General features: G+C 32.7%; 1 protein-coding gene and 1 pseudogene across 1 annotated transcript; both read left to right on the top strand.

Annotated features, from left to right (window-relative positions):
• The first annotated feature begins 3,114 nt into the window (after positions 1 to 3,114).
• LOC149578714 (F-box/FBD/LRR-repeat protein At1g13570-like) lies at positions 3,115 to 4,539 on the top strand. Its single transcript, XM_089801095.1, has 2 exons — positions 3,115 to 4,100; positions 4,245 to 4,539. Exons 1-2 carry the CDS (start codon positions 3,115 to 3,117, stop codon positions 4,537 to 4,539), a joined length of 1,281 nt encoding a protein of 426 aa, XP_089657221.1.
• A 9,822-nt stretch (positions 4,540 to 14,361) lies between these two features.
• LOC149578713 (F-box/LRR-repeat protein At3g26922-like) lies at positions 14,362 to 15,715 on the top strand (annotated as a pseudogene).
• The last annotated feature ends 447 nt before the right edge of the window (positions 15,716 to 16,162 follow it).

Raw genomic sequence — 16,162 nt, 5'->3', positions numbered from 1 at the left:
AGTAAAAATTAAAATAAAGTACTTTGGATGGAAAGTAATTATTTTTGTCTCTTAAATTCCCAACACAATCATGTAGGTCAATTTTCTTGATGGCCATAAATTTCAAGTTGAAAACCTCTTTTATTAAATCAATGTTCAAGACCACAATCCCTATATATATTTCGATTGCCTATTAATATGGTCATAATTAGTGCAAATGGCATGCATGTGGCATATGGTCATAAAGACATATCGATGTGAAGAAAATGCTAGATATTGTTTACCATTGACTACCATTTGCTATGATTGTAATAAATCATAGCTAAACATCATTGTTATATGATCTCAGTCAAAATAATTTACTTATTTCTCCTTCAACTCAACTTTACACCTTTGTAAACATTTTGTAGGAAGGCTCAAAATTGTAAAATGACCCTTTCCAATCTAAATGAAAGCAATTTATTCTTTTTGATATTCTTTACAAACAAGTGCCACATTGTGGTCAGTACTTGCCTTGTAGTTATTTAGTACAAATATTTGATAGAAAACATTGTCATATTTTATAATAATTTAAATATTCTATTAGAAGAATGTTGTATATTATACTTTGTAAGACATTAAAAATAGTTAAATGATGGAAAATTCTAAAACAATAAGAAAAGATAGAAAAAAAGGAAGATCAGAACCAACCCAAAATTTGAAAGAATAAATATTTGTAATTTTTATAATAGTACAGATATATATGAAAAAAATTAAAAAATCAACAAGTAAAATATCAATTAATTAAAATTTATGGATAGTCAAGCAATTAGAAAATAGACTATAATATAGATGCAATTCTTCATATCTATTACAAATACTTTTTATACATGTTGTAACAAAATATTTAAAAGATATAAATGGATGGTACTAGTAGTTGAAGCATTCTTAACTTATTTAATATTAAAAATAAATAAATGTGCAAATCCTTTCACTTATAGTAAATATGTCTAATAAGTTCATTAAGCTTCTTATTTACATTTTATTTAAATAAATGTAAATTTAAATTTAAAATTAGTAAGGTAATATACTTCTTAATTAGTTCAAAACCTTGCATTGTCAATTTTAAAAAAGAAGTTATTATATTTATTTAAAATAATTTTATATGATTAAAATTAATAAATAAATAGCTCTATTTGACTATGGTAATTTTATAATGGTTATTATATTTATTTAAAATATTTTATATGATTATAATAGCAATTGTGAAATTAAATAAGGTGGATAAATAGATTGTTCTCTTGGACTATAATAATTTAGAAAAAAAAATAGACTTTGGGTAGGTTAAGTAGTTTTGTAAAATTTAGTTAAAATAGTTTTTCAGATTATACAAGTGCCACATAGTGGCATGTAGTTGCCTTGTAGTTAATTGTATTTATATTGAATAATTGTTTATATTATTTGTAAGGATTAAAATAATACATTAGATTTTCTCATTTCTTGAACTAAATTGTAAAGAATTTTTTATAGTCTATATAATAAATCAAGTATAAGAAATAAAATATTACTAATAAAAAAATATATGAAATTAAAAAATGAAAAATTTAAAATAAAATTAATCTTAAATTATTGTATTATTTTTTCTAAACAAATATTTGTCGAAGTAAAAGAGTATGTCAAGAGAATATATTGTGTATTAAAAAATAAAGATTTTTTTATGATCTACTATATGACAAATTATTCATCTTCAACAAATTTTAAATTTTAATAGAAATAATTTTTGGGTAGAGGAAAATGTATGGATTTAATCAAAAAATTATTTGACATATTAGAGAAAATATAATTATAAGTTTTATATTTAAGACACATAAAGTCAAACAAATTGTTATATGGAGAACCTCCAAATAAGAGAACTTCTATAACACAAAATCAAATTTGACAAATCAAATAATTTGTACAACATATAAAATTTATAAATAAATAACAAAACTTTAGAAATTTTTTAATTATTCAAAAATAATTTAAGATTGATAGAAAGTAATACAAATTTTCTACAAAGTGAATACAATAGTACATTGCCTATGCAACTACACTAAATCAATCATATTTCATATTTCAAATAATAAAATTTTATTGAAAAAGTAATAAAAAATTAACTCATAACTTCTTATTTCGCTGAAATGATAATTATTTTTCATGGTGGGGAAGATTGTTCCATCATTGTTGGAAATGTAGGCAAGATTGAAGTACGTGCCTTGATCGCTAATGAAGGCAATGCCATTAGATATGCTTTTCAGAATCGCCTTCATCATCTGAAAATCATTTCGCAATATTGTTGAGAAACATGTGTCTCAACCTTGCAATCTTTTCCTGGAAAATTTCAGAATTAGTTTGTAGGAGTTTTCCATTTGTTTATGCATTGGAAAGTGGTTAGTGAGTTGTTAAATGAGCCTTGTCCTTAGTAGAAAATAGGTAGGCTATTTTTAGAGCCTTGATGACTCATTTTATGACTTTTATGGGGGTCTAGACTAAGAGACAAAATTGTGGACAGGATTACTATTTTAATTTGGTTGTTTTTTCATATTAGAAATATAAATGTTAAAAATGGGTAACATGTGGCATGGTAGTTTTGCTCATGGTTTTGTAAAACCATAAGTGGTTTCCAGGTTGTAAAATCACTATAAAAGGAGGGCTTGGGAAGGTGTTTATGTAATTGAGTTTAGTTTGCAAGATTGGTGCTAGGAGTCTCTCCAAGTTCGAGTTGTGCTGATGCACTCCTATAAGAACTTGCATTGCAAGTGTATTGTAATCATCTTGGTTTGATAATACATTGTGTGAGTTTTGGAGGGTGGGCTTTTACTCCCGGAAGGGTTTACCCATGGTAATCATTGTGTTGTGTGGTCTTTGTTATTTTGATTATGTTATTATGCATTTCTTGAGATCTTTGCAATAGTTACTTTGATTTGCATAATCGTCCTCTCAAAGATTAGCGTAGGAAACACCTTTGCTTCCTTACAAATATGTCACCTGAAATCATAAACTCGCATGACCCAAGCGGCAATAGTAGACTTCCATGTTGCTCTTCTTCTGTATTTATGCAGACAAGCACTTTCTAGTTGTCTTGTCTTTTTTCCCTCTGCATCTCACATCGCCGTCATGCCTTCCCGAGATGCATTCTACACGCTTTCTGACTCTCTTGTTGCTCTCATACTCTCAAAACTCCCAATCAGAGATGCTGTCCAAACTTCCATTCTCTCCAAGAGGTGGAGATTTCTCTACACCCACATGCCCACCCTCACTTTCTCTGTGAAATCTGTTTTGGGGTGTGATCTTCTAGGGGCGAATAAAACTCACACAATGTCAAAAGCTGAGAATATTATATCCAACATCTTGCTTTTGCGCTCACGCAATCTGGAGGCGCTTTCCATCGAGCCCCAGTGCTCTTTCTATTTAAATAGTATACAGAGGGGATTTTCTTACGAAAATGTATGCACATGGGTAAGATATGCTGCTTCCTGTGATGTCCAACACCTCACTCTTTCTGATGACGATTACGAAGAAATGTCACCCCCTGCCTTGTTTTCGTGTTCACGTCTGGTCACCCTTTCTCTGACTGGGTACGCTCTTACCAGATTACCAACCACTTTCGTTGGATTCCCTCGCCTCATTTCTTGTTACCTCGAACAAGTTAAATTGACAGATGAATTTTTAGTATCCTTCATTTCGCTCTGCCCCCTTCTGCAGAAACTAGAAATAATTAATTCTTCTGAGCTAGGTCGTGTTGATATATTCTCATCCACTATTGAACATTTATATATAGAAGAAGTAAATTATCTGTCTGTCAATTGCCCCAAACTCAAAATTCTGAAGGTGACAGATGTAATGGATTTGCGTGTACATGACTCAATGTTCTTTGAGCTTTCTCAAGACATCCGAGATCTCAAAATGCACTCTGGAGGTAGTGTGAGGGAACTATCCATTGTTGGCTCAGGACATTTATCAGCAACTCGATTTGTTGACATTCTAGGCAACTTTCGGTCGTTGGAGAATCTTGACATAAATATGAAAGAGCCCTTTGAAATTGAAGAAAAGAGCGGAGTTCGCCTGCTGAACCTGCTTTGCAGGCTTCCAAATCTTCAGTCGTTCTCAATGTCGGGTTTTTTTCTTGAGGTATTCATGCAAACTTCACAATTTCCACCACAATATTTTCAAGTTTAAAGCTTTGAAATTTTAAGATCCATAAAAGATGAAACACTTATTCATAAGTAATTTAGCAAGTAATTTAGATTACTGATTCAGGGCAGTGCAATGCAGGAACTGGCAAGAGATCCTATACCTGAGTGCCTTGCCCCTCCACTTTTTAACCTCAAGAAAACACGCGTAGAACTTGATGAGTTTGACAACAAAGAAGTTGCGATATTAAGGTGCTTGCTTCAGAGCACGCCTTGTCTTGAAAGAATGGAAATTAAGCGACCCATATATCGGCGGGCTAAAGATTACAAGCATCAATCTATGTTCTTTAAAGACGTTTTGTACCTGAGGAGAGCATCCCCACTTGCAAGGATAATTGTGAATATTTGAAATTGATGCTGCTATAAACTTTATAACCGTTTCCTCCGTAATACAAACTCCTTTGAAGTAGTTAATTCTATGGTCTATTTTGGCTTATGTAATACAAACACCTTTGTAGTAGTTAATACTATGCTCTTTTTTAACTTATCCGAAAAAATACTTTCTGTTTTCCTCAACTGTTTTCGTGATTTTCTTAAATCATGCAGGTGGATTTTCTTCAATTACTTGTTTTGTTGTTGGTTTAGTGCAAGCAATGTAAACGAAGCCGCATGTAATTCTATTTTCTGAATTTCTTATTTCTAAAATGGTATTAATATGTTGCTGTGAATTGGATGTTGGTATTAATATGTTGCTGTGAATTGAATTTCTCATTTCTAAATAGATTATATAGGAATGAATTAAAGATTGGAGGACCATAGAGAAAAAAATCATGCTCCCCTACAACTAGGGGCATGAGGATGACATATTCAGGATTATTCAGAAGGAAGAGAAACCGATGAAGGATTATATAGAAAGCTTTGCCCGCATATGTAGAAAATTTTACCAGCATGTACTGATAAAACAAAGAGATTTTTCAATAATAAGTGGTATAGGGATGGAGATTTTCACATAGCTTACAATTGTAAGACTTTTCAGAGCTGAAGATGTGGCTAGCATCATACAAGATATGTCTGTGAAGGAAGAATTCAAGGTAGTAGATAAATTTTCAATTTGGATCACCAGAGACAATGATTACCATGATAATGTATACCTCAAGAATCCTCGTCTTAGACTATTCTATTTTTTATTAGATTTTCAAGTTCTGATAAATTGGCATAGCACAACAGTCAATTGGACGTTTCAAACAGTAAGGTTTCAGCAACCACCATATCAATCACAAGTCCATAATAATAACATAAAACGTCTCAATAAGGCATGGCAGCCACAATGAAGGGGAAACTAATCATAATCTTAAGACTCTAGACCCATTGCTAGCTTACAGCAATACACACAACTTCTACGACAATAGCCAGCTATTCACAAACGCTGCTATTCCAAAAAGAAATCCTATAAGTGTTATGTAGAGGTAAATGCCTCCGTGGAATTGCATAATGAATAGTTAGAATTTACTTTATGATTTGTAATTAACTTGAATATTGAATTTCTAGTTCTTCAACACAGATCTGGCGACCTTCATTGGAGCACTCGTAGAAGCCTCTCCAAACTTTCTCAAGTCAATTTCTTACCCCTGATTGATCTCTGTGTTTTTAAAAAATCTTATTGTGCATTTTCCACCTCCATCGGACTGTAAAACAATCAGACAGGCCAGCACTGCAAAATAATAACACAAAAATATCACAAAATATTAAAGACCTATAGAATATTAATTAACACATTGGAAGATAATACTAATTTTCAAGAACATTTTTTTTCGCTGCTATGAAAAATTAATGAATCATATGGCAAAATTCTAGCAAACAATCACAAGAAAGTATAAAACTTAGCAAAAAATTGAATTTATGAAGAACTCGTCTCTTGTTTTAAATTCAGCATGTAGGCATAAGACACACAATTTCGTTCTATTTAAATTCATTCTATAAAATAGAGCTACACAGAAAAAAACAATATTTATTTTATTATATTATTTATCTATATATTTTAAGAGATACTTTGGATATTTATAAAACAAGATAATAACATTGAGCACCAAAACACAAATCTGAAATACAAAACCAGGCACCAACATCTTGAAGCTTCCTGATTAAAAAAAAATCGTAATAAATGATTTGTGTGTGAAGTGTGGACGATTACTTCTGATACTCCTCTTTTAATTCACTTTGGCAATCCCATATTGGTACTTTGCCATAGAGAATGATTTGCGTCTGCTAGGAGATTTCTATTATAGTATTGTTTTTCTTTGTAGGATATAGATGACTACTTTACAATAATTTGTCTCTGCAAGGGAAAGCATAATACCTTGCATGATGAGTCCACTTTTTGTCAAGAGGCGATTGAACACGACTAGTTCAACCAAATCGATTAGCTTTTGTTTCTATGGGACAAAACGACTGGTTCACCCAAATACTCTCTCTTTTGTCTATGCATGGTGGGAACATGAATGATTCGCCTTCTATTTATGCAATCATTCTCTTTCTCCCAGGCATTTAAAAAGTTATCCCTAATTTATACTTACATCCTTTGCATTAGATTCTCTATTTTCTGTATTTTTTTTAATTTCTTCCAACATTATACTCTTTCTTACATTGCATATCATTGTCTTCTTTATTATCAAGGATGACTTTTTTTGGTTTTTCCCCTTCCATCTTCATTATTATCTCTTATCATCACATTTTCTCTCTCCATTTTTTAAAATTCTCTCTCTTTCACTCATAATTATTTTCTTTAGCATCATCTACACTACATTTTTCTTTTTGTTCTTCAAGTTATTTTGCTCAGTCATGTTCTTCTTTCAAACATATGTACAGGTTATTAGATGCATGATTTCACTTCAACAATGATTTTTACAACTTTTTAATTTTTTGTAAAGTCACTATTTTCACTTTTGCTATTTCTTCATTTTTCAGCAGACTGATAACAAATGTTAGAGTAATAAAGTATTTTCTTATTAATTAAAACATATTGATTTAACTATTAAGTCACTTATTATCGCTAGTTTACTTAAGCTAAACTTTGGGCATATAATAATTAATTATTTTATTCATTATTATCATGTAACCTAAATTTTACCATTTTGAGTTTTCTCTTTGTAGTTCATTCATTCACTTTTGATAATAGCAATTTTTCTTTTTGCTTGTCAAGAATGTCTCATCTATGGATATGGGAATTTCAACCTCCATAGCTTTTGATTCTCTCTCTCTGTAATAGGTGTTTGCACCTAGGTGATTCTTGGGAGCTATGGGGTTGGTCTTCTATCAATTTCAACAAAAAACATCTTAATCAGCTATGATTGTATCTTCACTTTCTCTTATCTTATCCTTTTTTTTTTCTTTCTTTTCTTCCATCTATACTTTTCAAATTCTTCCCCTGATTGTTGGTACATATTTGAAACTCTTTTATCTTGAGTTCAGTAATAGCTTCCTTTGACTCAACACTTATCATCCCTTTTGAGTGTTGAAACTTTTTATGATTTCTTACATCTTTCTTTACATATGGAATTTGTTCAATCTCTTGAACTTTTTTATAAGCTCTTTACAACTAGATTCATCAATCCATCCGCAGTTCATTTTTATATCATCTCAAACAAATTCATTCTTCCATGTTTTGTTCAAACACATCTTTTTATTCTTCCATTTATTTTTCAAACACAACTTAGTGAGACCACCTTTAGTTTAATGAGAACTTTGATTTCTTTCTTTCTTGTGCTAATGAGTGAACACACATATATGTTGAACATTATTATCACTATTATTTTATAATATTCATAAGCAAGAGGTTGAAGCGATTGATTAAAACTAGTAAAAGTAACAACTCAACTTGATAAATACTGAAAGGATAGATTTGGGTAAAAGTCCTTCAGATTTGCTTTACACTCATAAAATTATAATATGAAATACATAGTTTCCTTCAAGTATTATGTTTCCCTTTCAATTGTCCCTCATTATTATATCCAAGACCAACATTTTTTTAAATCTCCAAATGGACTCAATAGGCTCTCTCATTCCTTGTTCACATTTTCCCAATCCTTTTCCTTTGTAGCCCATCTTATCGATTAAATTCAAACACACATTCTTAGTATCATAACAAGAAAATTTATTCCATCCTTAGCCCATCACCCTTAAAAATTACTAGTCAAAGTTCCTCCCCCTACCAAACCCTAGCTTGAAGAGGACCTCACTTCCTTGGCTAAGAAGATTAAGAAGGAAAAAATTGAAATTATCGATGATGAGAACATTGGTACCATTTCTAGTAAAGGCATCAACTGGTCAAGTAAGACGCTGAGAGAGAAAAACCCCTTGATCAATCATGATAAGCCTAAACTTGATAACTTGAGGAAAAGGTCTGGCCCTAAACCTGAACACATGGATAGTGTTCATGGATAGTAGGAGGAATTATAGAGAAAATGGTGATGAAGAAACAATGAGCAAGGATAAAAATGAGGATGTTTTTGAGGATGTTCAGAGTAGTCCTTTGCCCTAATAAGGTCTTATATACTTTGAAAACGGATCCATCACCCACAATTTTGGGAAATATGAGAATCTTGAAGAGCAAGGAATAATCAATTTGTAGGTTAGTATGGGTAATCTGAGTAGCCACACCCAGGCTGAGATTATCGGGGGTGAAGGGGACCTCATAAGGGTAAGGTGCAGGGAGGAAAGCGCACTCTACAGAACTAGACCATGATCAAAATGAGGAACAAAATGCAGGGAAACTCGGTGGTGGAGAAGTTGGACAGGTCCTTTACTGATCTAATCAAAAGGAATGCGGAGGTAGAGGATGAATTCGACAAGGCTGCTAATTTCTCAGTATGTGCCATGTACTCAGCAACCACTACACTCTACCTCATGCAGACAAACAAGGATGGTGCTACTAATGGCAGACAAACAAGGATGGTGCTACTAATGACAAAGAGGTGGACACTACTCATTCATTATATGACTTCCTAGCCAATGACTGACTTCGCCTGCTATTGGCAAACTCGAAGAACCAATGAATTTTGCTTTTGATTAAGGTAGTTAATTACTCTTTAATCCTTCGGGACCCTTAGGCTTTTTGCATTTGACATTTTTAATAATCCTACTTAATACATTACATGCAAGAAAGAAACAAGAATTCAAAACAACAATAGTGAAGCATGGCTCCCATTGTTCACAAAAAAAATAATTATTTTGAGTGCAAGCATGTGGCCAACATTGTAGAAGACAAGCAGGCCAAGAAAGAAGGACAATGAAGACGCACAAGTTTTCTATATTTAAGAATCCTTATCATACAATGTTACATTTCTATTTCAATTTCAATTTCTGCCTTTTTTACCCAACATTATTAACTATATAACCCTTGAACCTTTGTAAAACTCAATGCCACTACATGACACCATGTGATAATTATAGCCACAAGCTCTACAACATTAGCCAAGTATAATTATTTTGGTTGGTTGTTAATGATTTTATTTGACCTAAAATAAAAATATAAGAAGTGATTAAAATTAAAAATTTGTCTTGAATATTTAAAAGAACTTTAAGATCAATGACAAATACAATTACATATTAAAAAGTAATATACAATGAAAATATTTCTAGATTTATCGAATAATTTTTTAGATTGTGTAAAATATGTTTAAACGAGACTCTATTAAACACAAGTACTCATTTCTACAAATAAGATTACTAATTCTATATTTTCTTAACATATTTACATTTCACCATACAAAATTAATTTATATTAACTAACCATTACATCTTATTGGTATAAATGCTTAATTTTTATTTTTTTGGCAAAATATTATATTTATATTAATAATAACCAGTTTGAAATAGCTCTCGGAGAAAAGAACCAGAAAAGAAATTTTTTGGTCATTGCCTAATACAAAAAAGATGCAGAAGAGGAAATACTACATCAAGAGAGAGTATCTATCAACACTAATGAATCTTGTCATACAGATTCCCAAATCAAAAGTGATTACAAAGAGTCCAAAACTCATTTGAATACAATTCATTATTTGGTGCCAAAGACAAAACCAAGAGCCCAGCCAAAAAATATCATAAAGATTACAATCATTGATCTACATCCAAAAATCCAATTGAGACCATGATATTAGAAAGCCATCTAATGCAAGTGCATTCCAAGACCCTGACCTACATACAATATCTCAAAAACAAGTGAGATCCATTAAAAAAAAAAAACATGTGAAATCATTAAGAAGTCATGATTTACTATCAAATAAAATATGAGAAAGACTCAACCTTATTCTAAACATATTCATTTGTCACAATATTAACCAAGTTGGGGAGATCAAAGAGGTTAAGTGAGGAAAGTAAAGAGTTAATATAAACCCATCACTACCTAAATTAGCTAGACAATCAACTAATATTAATATAAACGCTAATATTAATACTATGAAATGGTGGTACATTGCTAGAGGCAAGAGCCTCTAGCACAATGGTAACACATAATCAAAATTAATCTTAGTAAACAATAATAATAATAATTAATCTAAGCTTCTATCATTAGACTTCTTAGCTAAATTAGAAAACTAAACAAGTCATATCTTGAGCTTCTCTAAGACTTGCCAAATAAAATATTCAAATTCAAAATAATAATTCAAACTTATTAATCTTTATAAAAAAAATTTGAATTTATTATAAAAAAAGATTGAACAATTTTTATTAATCTATTATAATTGGACAAGTCCATGACTTGAGAAAGAGAAAACTAAATTATATACCCAATAAACAATGGATAGGGCTATCCTCCTACAAAAATGTACAATTGATCAATTTTGAATAGATCAAAAACATTTTTTTTTTTTTTTGAAAATTTAAGTTTGACTTTATTTTGTCTTTGATATATATATATTTTTAAAGAAGATTAGCCTGTAGCATAAACAATAAAAAGACATATAATTTTTCAAATTGACCTAGATGAAGACTCTACATAATCCATAATTTCTTCTATGAACTCATTTTCAATGATCTATAATAACCATGTCAACAGTTACATTGGCTGGTTTGTTAAATCCTTTTTCGTGCCTACATCTACTCTTCGAAAGGTGACTTCTTTTAGTAATCACTATACAAAGTTTAATTACAATGCACAACAGAAAAATAGACATGACTCCAAGAAAAGTAGACATAACTCCAATTGAACATTCCATATCCAAGGAAAAGAAAGTTGAACAACCATTTTCGAGGGAAAATGGAAGGCCAATACCCAAGAGTCCCAAAGTACTCAATGTTAGAGTAAATAATTAATTATTTATTATTTATTCTATTTACTTAAACTTACTTAGGTTAATGCATTTATTTAATATTTAGTATTTAATGGATGTGGTGATGAGTTGTTGACAACACGAGAGTTTTTTCTCTTCTAGCATGTTCCACCTTTTTGTGGAAGTGTGCTTAGTTGTCAACCTTATCTTCTACCACTTTCCAGCTTGTTCTACAAGCTTCCATGAGGCCTTTATATTCAAGCTCTCTCATTGTATTTTTCCAACGCATTCTCATTGTAAATACATTTTCATTATTTTGCAATATGTTCTCTCTCATATCTATTTAGGGTTTTTCCAAGCTCACCTCTTCCTTCTTGGTTTCCCTTCGATAGGTTTTTTTCATGCAGGTGATCTTGGCAATTGTGGAGTTGGATTTCATCAACTCTTATATGGTATCAGAGCCTCTCTGCTACTGCTTCGTTGAAGGTTTTTTGAAACTGTGATTCATAGACACAAACCCTAGTTTGTTTGTGCATTTTTTCTTTAATCTAGAGGAAGAGCATTTTTTCATAGCACTTTGGGCCCAAACAGACACTGTCATTGGATTCAGAAGGCATTTTTCGGCTATGATCCATATATAATTTTCCATTTTTGGAGATAGGGCTCAAGGAGGCAAAAAAATTTCATTCCAAAGCTTTCTGTATGGTCGTACAGATGCGTGGCATGACAAAAATAATTGCACGGGCTGCCGCTACTGCACCACCACCGCGCCACCCAAGCACTGCTTGTCAGCTATTGCAACTGGTCACACTAGCTAGGTGGTGCCCCCACTATCCTCTGCTTCACTATGGCTCTCCCTTGTCTGTTGCTCCTATCCAATCAGTGCCAACTCAATGATGCATGGCTTTTGCATGTATAGTCAGCTACTTAGCTCCACCTGCCACCTCTACAAATAGTCAACTTACCAGCATGGTTCGTGTGCATAGTCAGCATTTGTGTGTGTGACATGTGGTAGGGCTACCACGTAGCACTTTTTCATGTGGCCCCTACCACATCACCTAGCTAATGTCACCATTTTGCCACGTGGTGCCCATGTGGCCTCTTTTTTTTGTGATGATGGCCTCTAAGTCATCAAATTTATGCTAGGCAAATGATGACATCAGCATGATGTCAGCACTGCATTAGAAGACCTTCCTGCCTCTCTAGGGTCTTTTTGACCTACCTTCATTTTTTGGCCATAACTTGAGCATATGGAGGTATCTTTTCGATTTGAAAGAAGTGCCAAAAAGTTGGTTCTGAGATGGAGACATTGGTATAGATATTTTCAAGTTTTGATGTAGTTTAGTTGCCCATATTTTTAGTTGAAGTTTGAAGTTCTATTTTTTACTCTGGCATGCATATCTTTTGCATCCCATAGTTAGTTTTTTAAAAATGTTATATTTTTGGAAAGCTAGTTTTGTCATCTTTTCATAAATGTGGTCTTTTTCCTTCGATTTTGGCCCATGCTCTTTCTATCATGTTTTCGGCATTTTTTCTATATGGTGGATATCTTGGGTGTTTTAGGTCCAATGATTATTTTACTAGCATGGTTTCTTTTTTTTTGTGCTATCCTTTCTTTTGTATCAGCTTTTTTCCTGTTCTAATCATTGTAGACATCATTTGTAAGCACTTTTGTATATGGACTGAGATAAAGTGTCACTTTTACATTTTGGGTTCATGAACATTGTTTTTGAGATAGTTGTACTTGCACTTTTTTTTATAAAGCATCATAAGGAATAGTTATTTGTTGTTTTATGCCTTCTCCCTTTGTCAAATGACTGCCTCTTCCATGACATTAGCCCCATGCAACGTCGTTGTGACTGTGTCTTTATAAGTGTTTGTACCTCTTCCTCTCTTGTCATTCTTGGTTCTATCTATAAGAGATTTTGGCCCACCTTCTCAGTTGCCTGTCATCTCACCCCATTTATATTAAGGGGGGCTTATGTTGTTGTTCTAATGCATCCTTGGTTCGATGGTTCGATAGTGTGAGCTATGTATTCAATGGTTGATCCTATATACGAGGCGATTGTAGTGGCTGGCTAACTATGCATTTTAGTGAGATGGATCATCTACCATATAGACATGCTCGGTTCATGCCTTCTTCTTCCATGGATGTTCTTTAGATTAGTAGTTTCTTTCAGATGACAGACTTTGCGGCTTCTTCATGCTTCAGTGATGCTCTTCATGATCACTCTTTATTCCTATTTTAGGGGACATTTCCCTTAGTTGGAGGCTTCTTCAATTCTTCACTAGGTTACCTCTTTTTGGGAGAGGGTTTTTCTCACGTGGTTTTCTCTCTTTCCCCATTTACAGAGGTTGCATCTCTTTGCATTGTACATGGGTACCTAACATGGCCTCGTTGTCGGGACCCATTCTACATTTTCATCTTAGTTTTGTGAGCTTAAGGCATTCCCTAAGTTGCACTTAAAGGGGGGTGTTAGAGTAAATAATTAATTATTAATTATTAATTATTTATTCTATTTTTTTAATATTTAGTATTTAATGCATGTAGTGATGAGTTATTGACAATACGAGAGTTTGTTCTCTTCTAGAATGTTCCACCTTTTTGTGGAAGTGTGCTTAGTTGTCAACCTTATCTTCTACCACTTTCTAGTTTGTTTTACAAACATCCATAAGGCCTTTATATTCAAGTTCTCTCATTGTATTTTCTCAATGCATTCTCATTGTAAATACATTTTCATTTTTTAGCAATATGTTATGTCTCATGTCCATTTAGGATTTTTCCAAGCTCCACCTCTTCCTTCTTGGTTTCCCTTTGACATATTTTTTGCATGCAGGTGATCTTGGTGACTGCGGAGTTGGATTTCATCAACTCTTACACTCAAGCTATATATATACCAAGAAAAAAATACACAAAGTACGTACCAAGCATCCTTGTTGTGTTGCATCTAATTATTACACCAATAATGCCTTCCAAGGATGCCTTCTACGTGCTTCCTAATTCTCTTCTTTCTCTCATACTATCAAAACTCCCAATAAGAGATGCTATACTAACTTCCATTCTCTCCAAGAGGTGGAGATTTCTCTACAACCACATGCCCACCCTCACATTCTCTCGTGATGATTTTGTAGAAACTCACGATGATTGCCACTGTGCTAAGAATATTATTTCCAACATCTTGCTTCTACACACAGGAGATGTGGAGGCATTTCACATCTGAGGCCTTAGTGGAAAGTGGGAGTTTTCTTCTGAAAGTGTGTGCAAATGGATAAGATATGCTTCGCAGTATAATGTACAACACATCACTCTTTATCACACTACTATAGATGAATTTCCACCGCCTGCCCTCTTTTCATGCTCACACCTCATAGCCCTTGCTCTCTTCAGTTATCTTCTCACCACCTTCCCCACACATTTCCTCAGATTCCCCCACCCCAAGACAAAGTCCAAGTATCAGATGAATCATTACTCTCCCTGATTTTTCTCTGCCCACTTCTTCAAAAACTTGAAATAAAGGGAGATTCCAAACTAGATAATGTTACAATTGTTTAATCTAGTATTGAACATTTGGAAATAAAAGAAGAAATGTCTCTATCTATTGAGTGCCCAAAACTCAAATATCTGTATGTCCTAGTTGATGATTTGAGTGTAAATGGAATAAGTTTCCATGAGCTTTCTGATTACATTGTGATTCTCAAAATGCATCGTTGAGGTAGTATGAGGAAAGTATCAATTAGTAGCCCACAAGCTATCTCAATAAGTAGATTTCTTGACATGGTAGACAATTTCTAGTCCTTGAAGAAACTTAAAATCTTCATGGACATGCCCTTTGATAACGAAATAGAGACATGTGTTACTCTGCTGGACCTACTCCACAAGCTTCCAAACCTTTAGTCGCTATCTCTTTTGGATTATTTCGTTCAAACCTACTAAGTTGAGGTTTTAAGATCTGCATTTTAAATTTGTATGAATAAAGGATGAAAGGCTTGTAGTGTGAAAAACTTAATTTTGCTATAAAGTTACTTATCCATGGTATTGCAATACAGGATCTGGCAGGTGGTTCTATACCTCAGTGTATTGCATTTCCACATGTTAACCTTAAGAAAATACGCATACAAGTTTATGAGTTGAACTACAAAGAAATTGCATTGATAAGTTGTATGCTTCGAAGCACGCCTTTTCTTGAAAGGATGGAAATTAAGCTACCTCTAGAGGATGACTATTGTAAACGTCGCTTTCTGTGCTTTCCAGACATTTTTTACCAGAGGAGAGCATCCTCACTAGCAAGGATAATTGTTGATTTTTCAAATTTAGGTTGATTAACTATAAACTTCATGACTGTTTCTTCTAGATTAATGTGTGCTCTTTTGCACTTCAATTTCCCAATTAGTTTGTATAGTTTGTATTGTTGAAGCTTCATTTTTTTCTCCTACAATCATACAAATATGTTCAATGTGTGAAAATGTTATTTCAATTATTTTTGAACTTTTTTTTAGTTCCTTTTTACGGTGTGTGGTTACATATAAGCTAATTATGCAACTAATCCCTTCAATTTTGAGTTCTAATTTCTTATCAGAATGGAGCAAAATCTTCACATTTTACTTACCAACATTTTATTTACCAAAATTCATGGAATTTGATGTCTTTAATCATCCAAAAACTCTTAGAGGATGTTGGCTTAAGGCTATCCATTGAATAAATTTGTTATAAACTTATAATCTATATCAACACAACTACTACTTTTTCTTTTTAAATGATTTAACTTG

This window comes from Cupressus sempervirens, chromosome 1, assembly GCF_028749045.1.
Source record: "Cupressus sempervirens isolate cs-2001-9-10 chromosome 1, ASM2874904v1, whole genome shotgun sequence".
Lineage (NCBI taxonomy): Eukaryota > Viridiplantae > Streptophyta > Pinopsida > Cupressales > Cupressaceae > Cupressus > Cupressus sempervirens.
The sequence above is the reverse complement of the archived record's forward strand: the minus strand, read 5'-3'. Positions and strand labels throughout refer to the sequence as shown.

Coding starts and splice junctions, on each gene's coding strand:
- LOC149578714 (XM_089801095.1), top strand. CDS start 3,115: ATGCCTTCCCGAGATGCATTCTACACGCTTTCTGACTCTCTTGTTGCT. Junction 4,101..4,244: donor AGGCTTCCAAATCTTCAGTC/GTTCTCAATGTC, acceptor CAAGTAATTTAG/ATTACTGATTCAGGGCAGTG.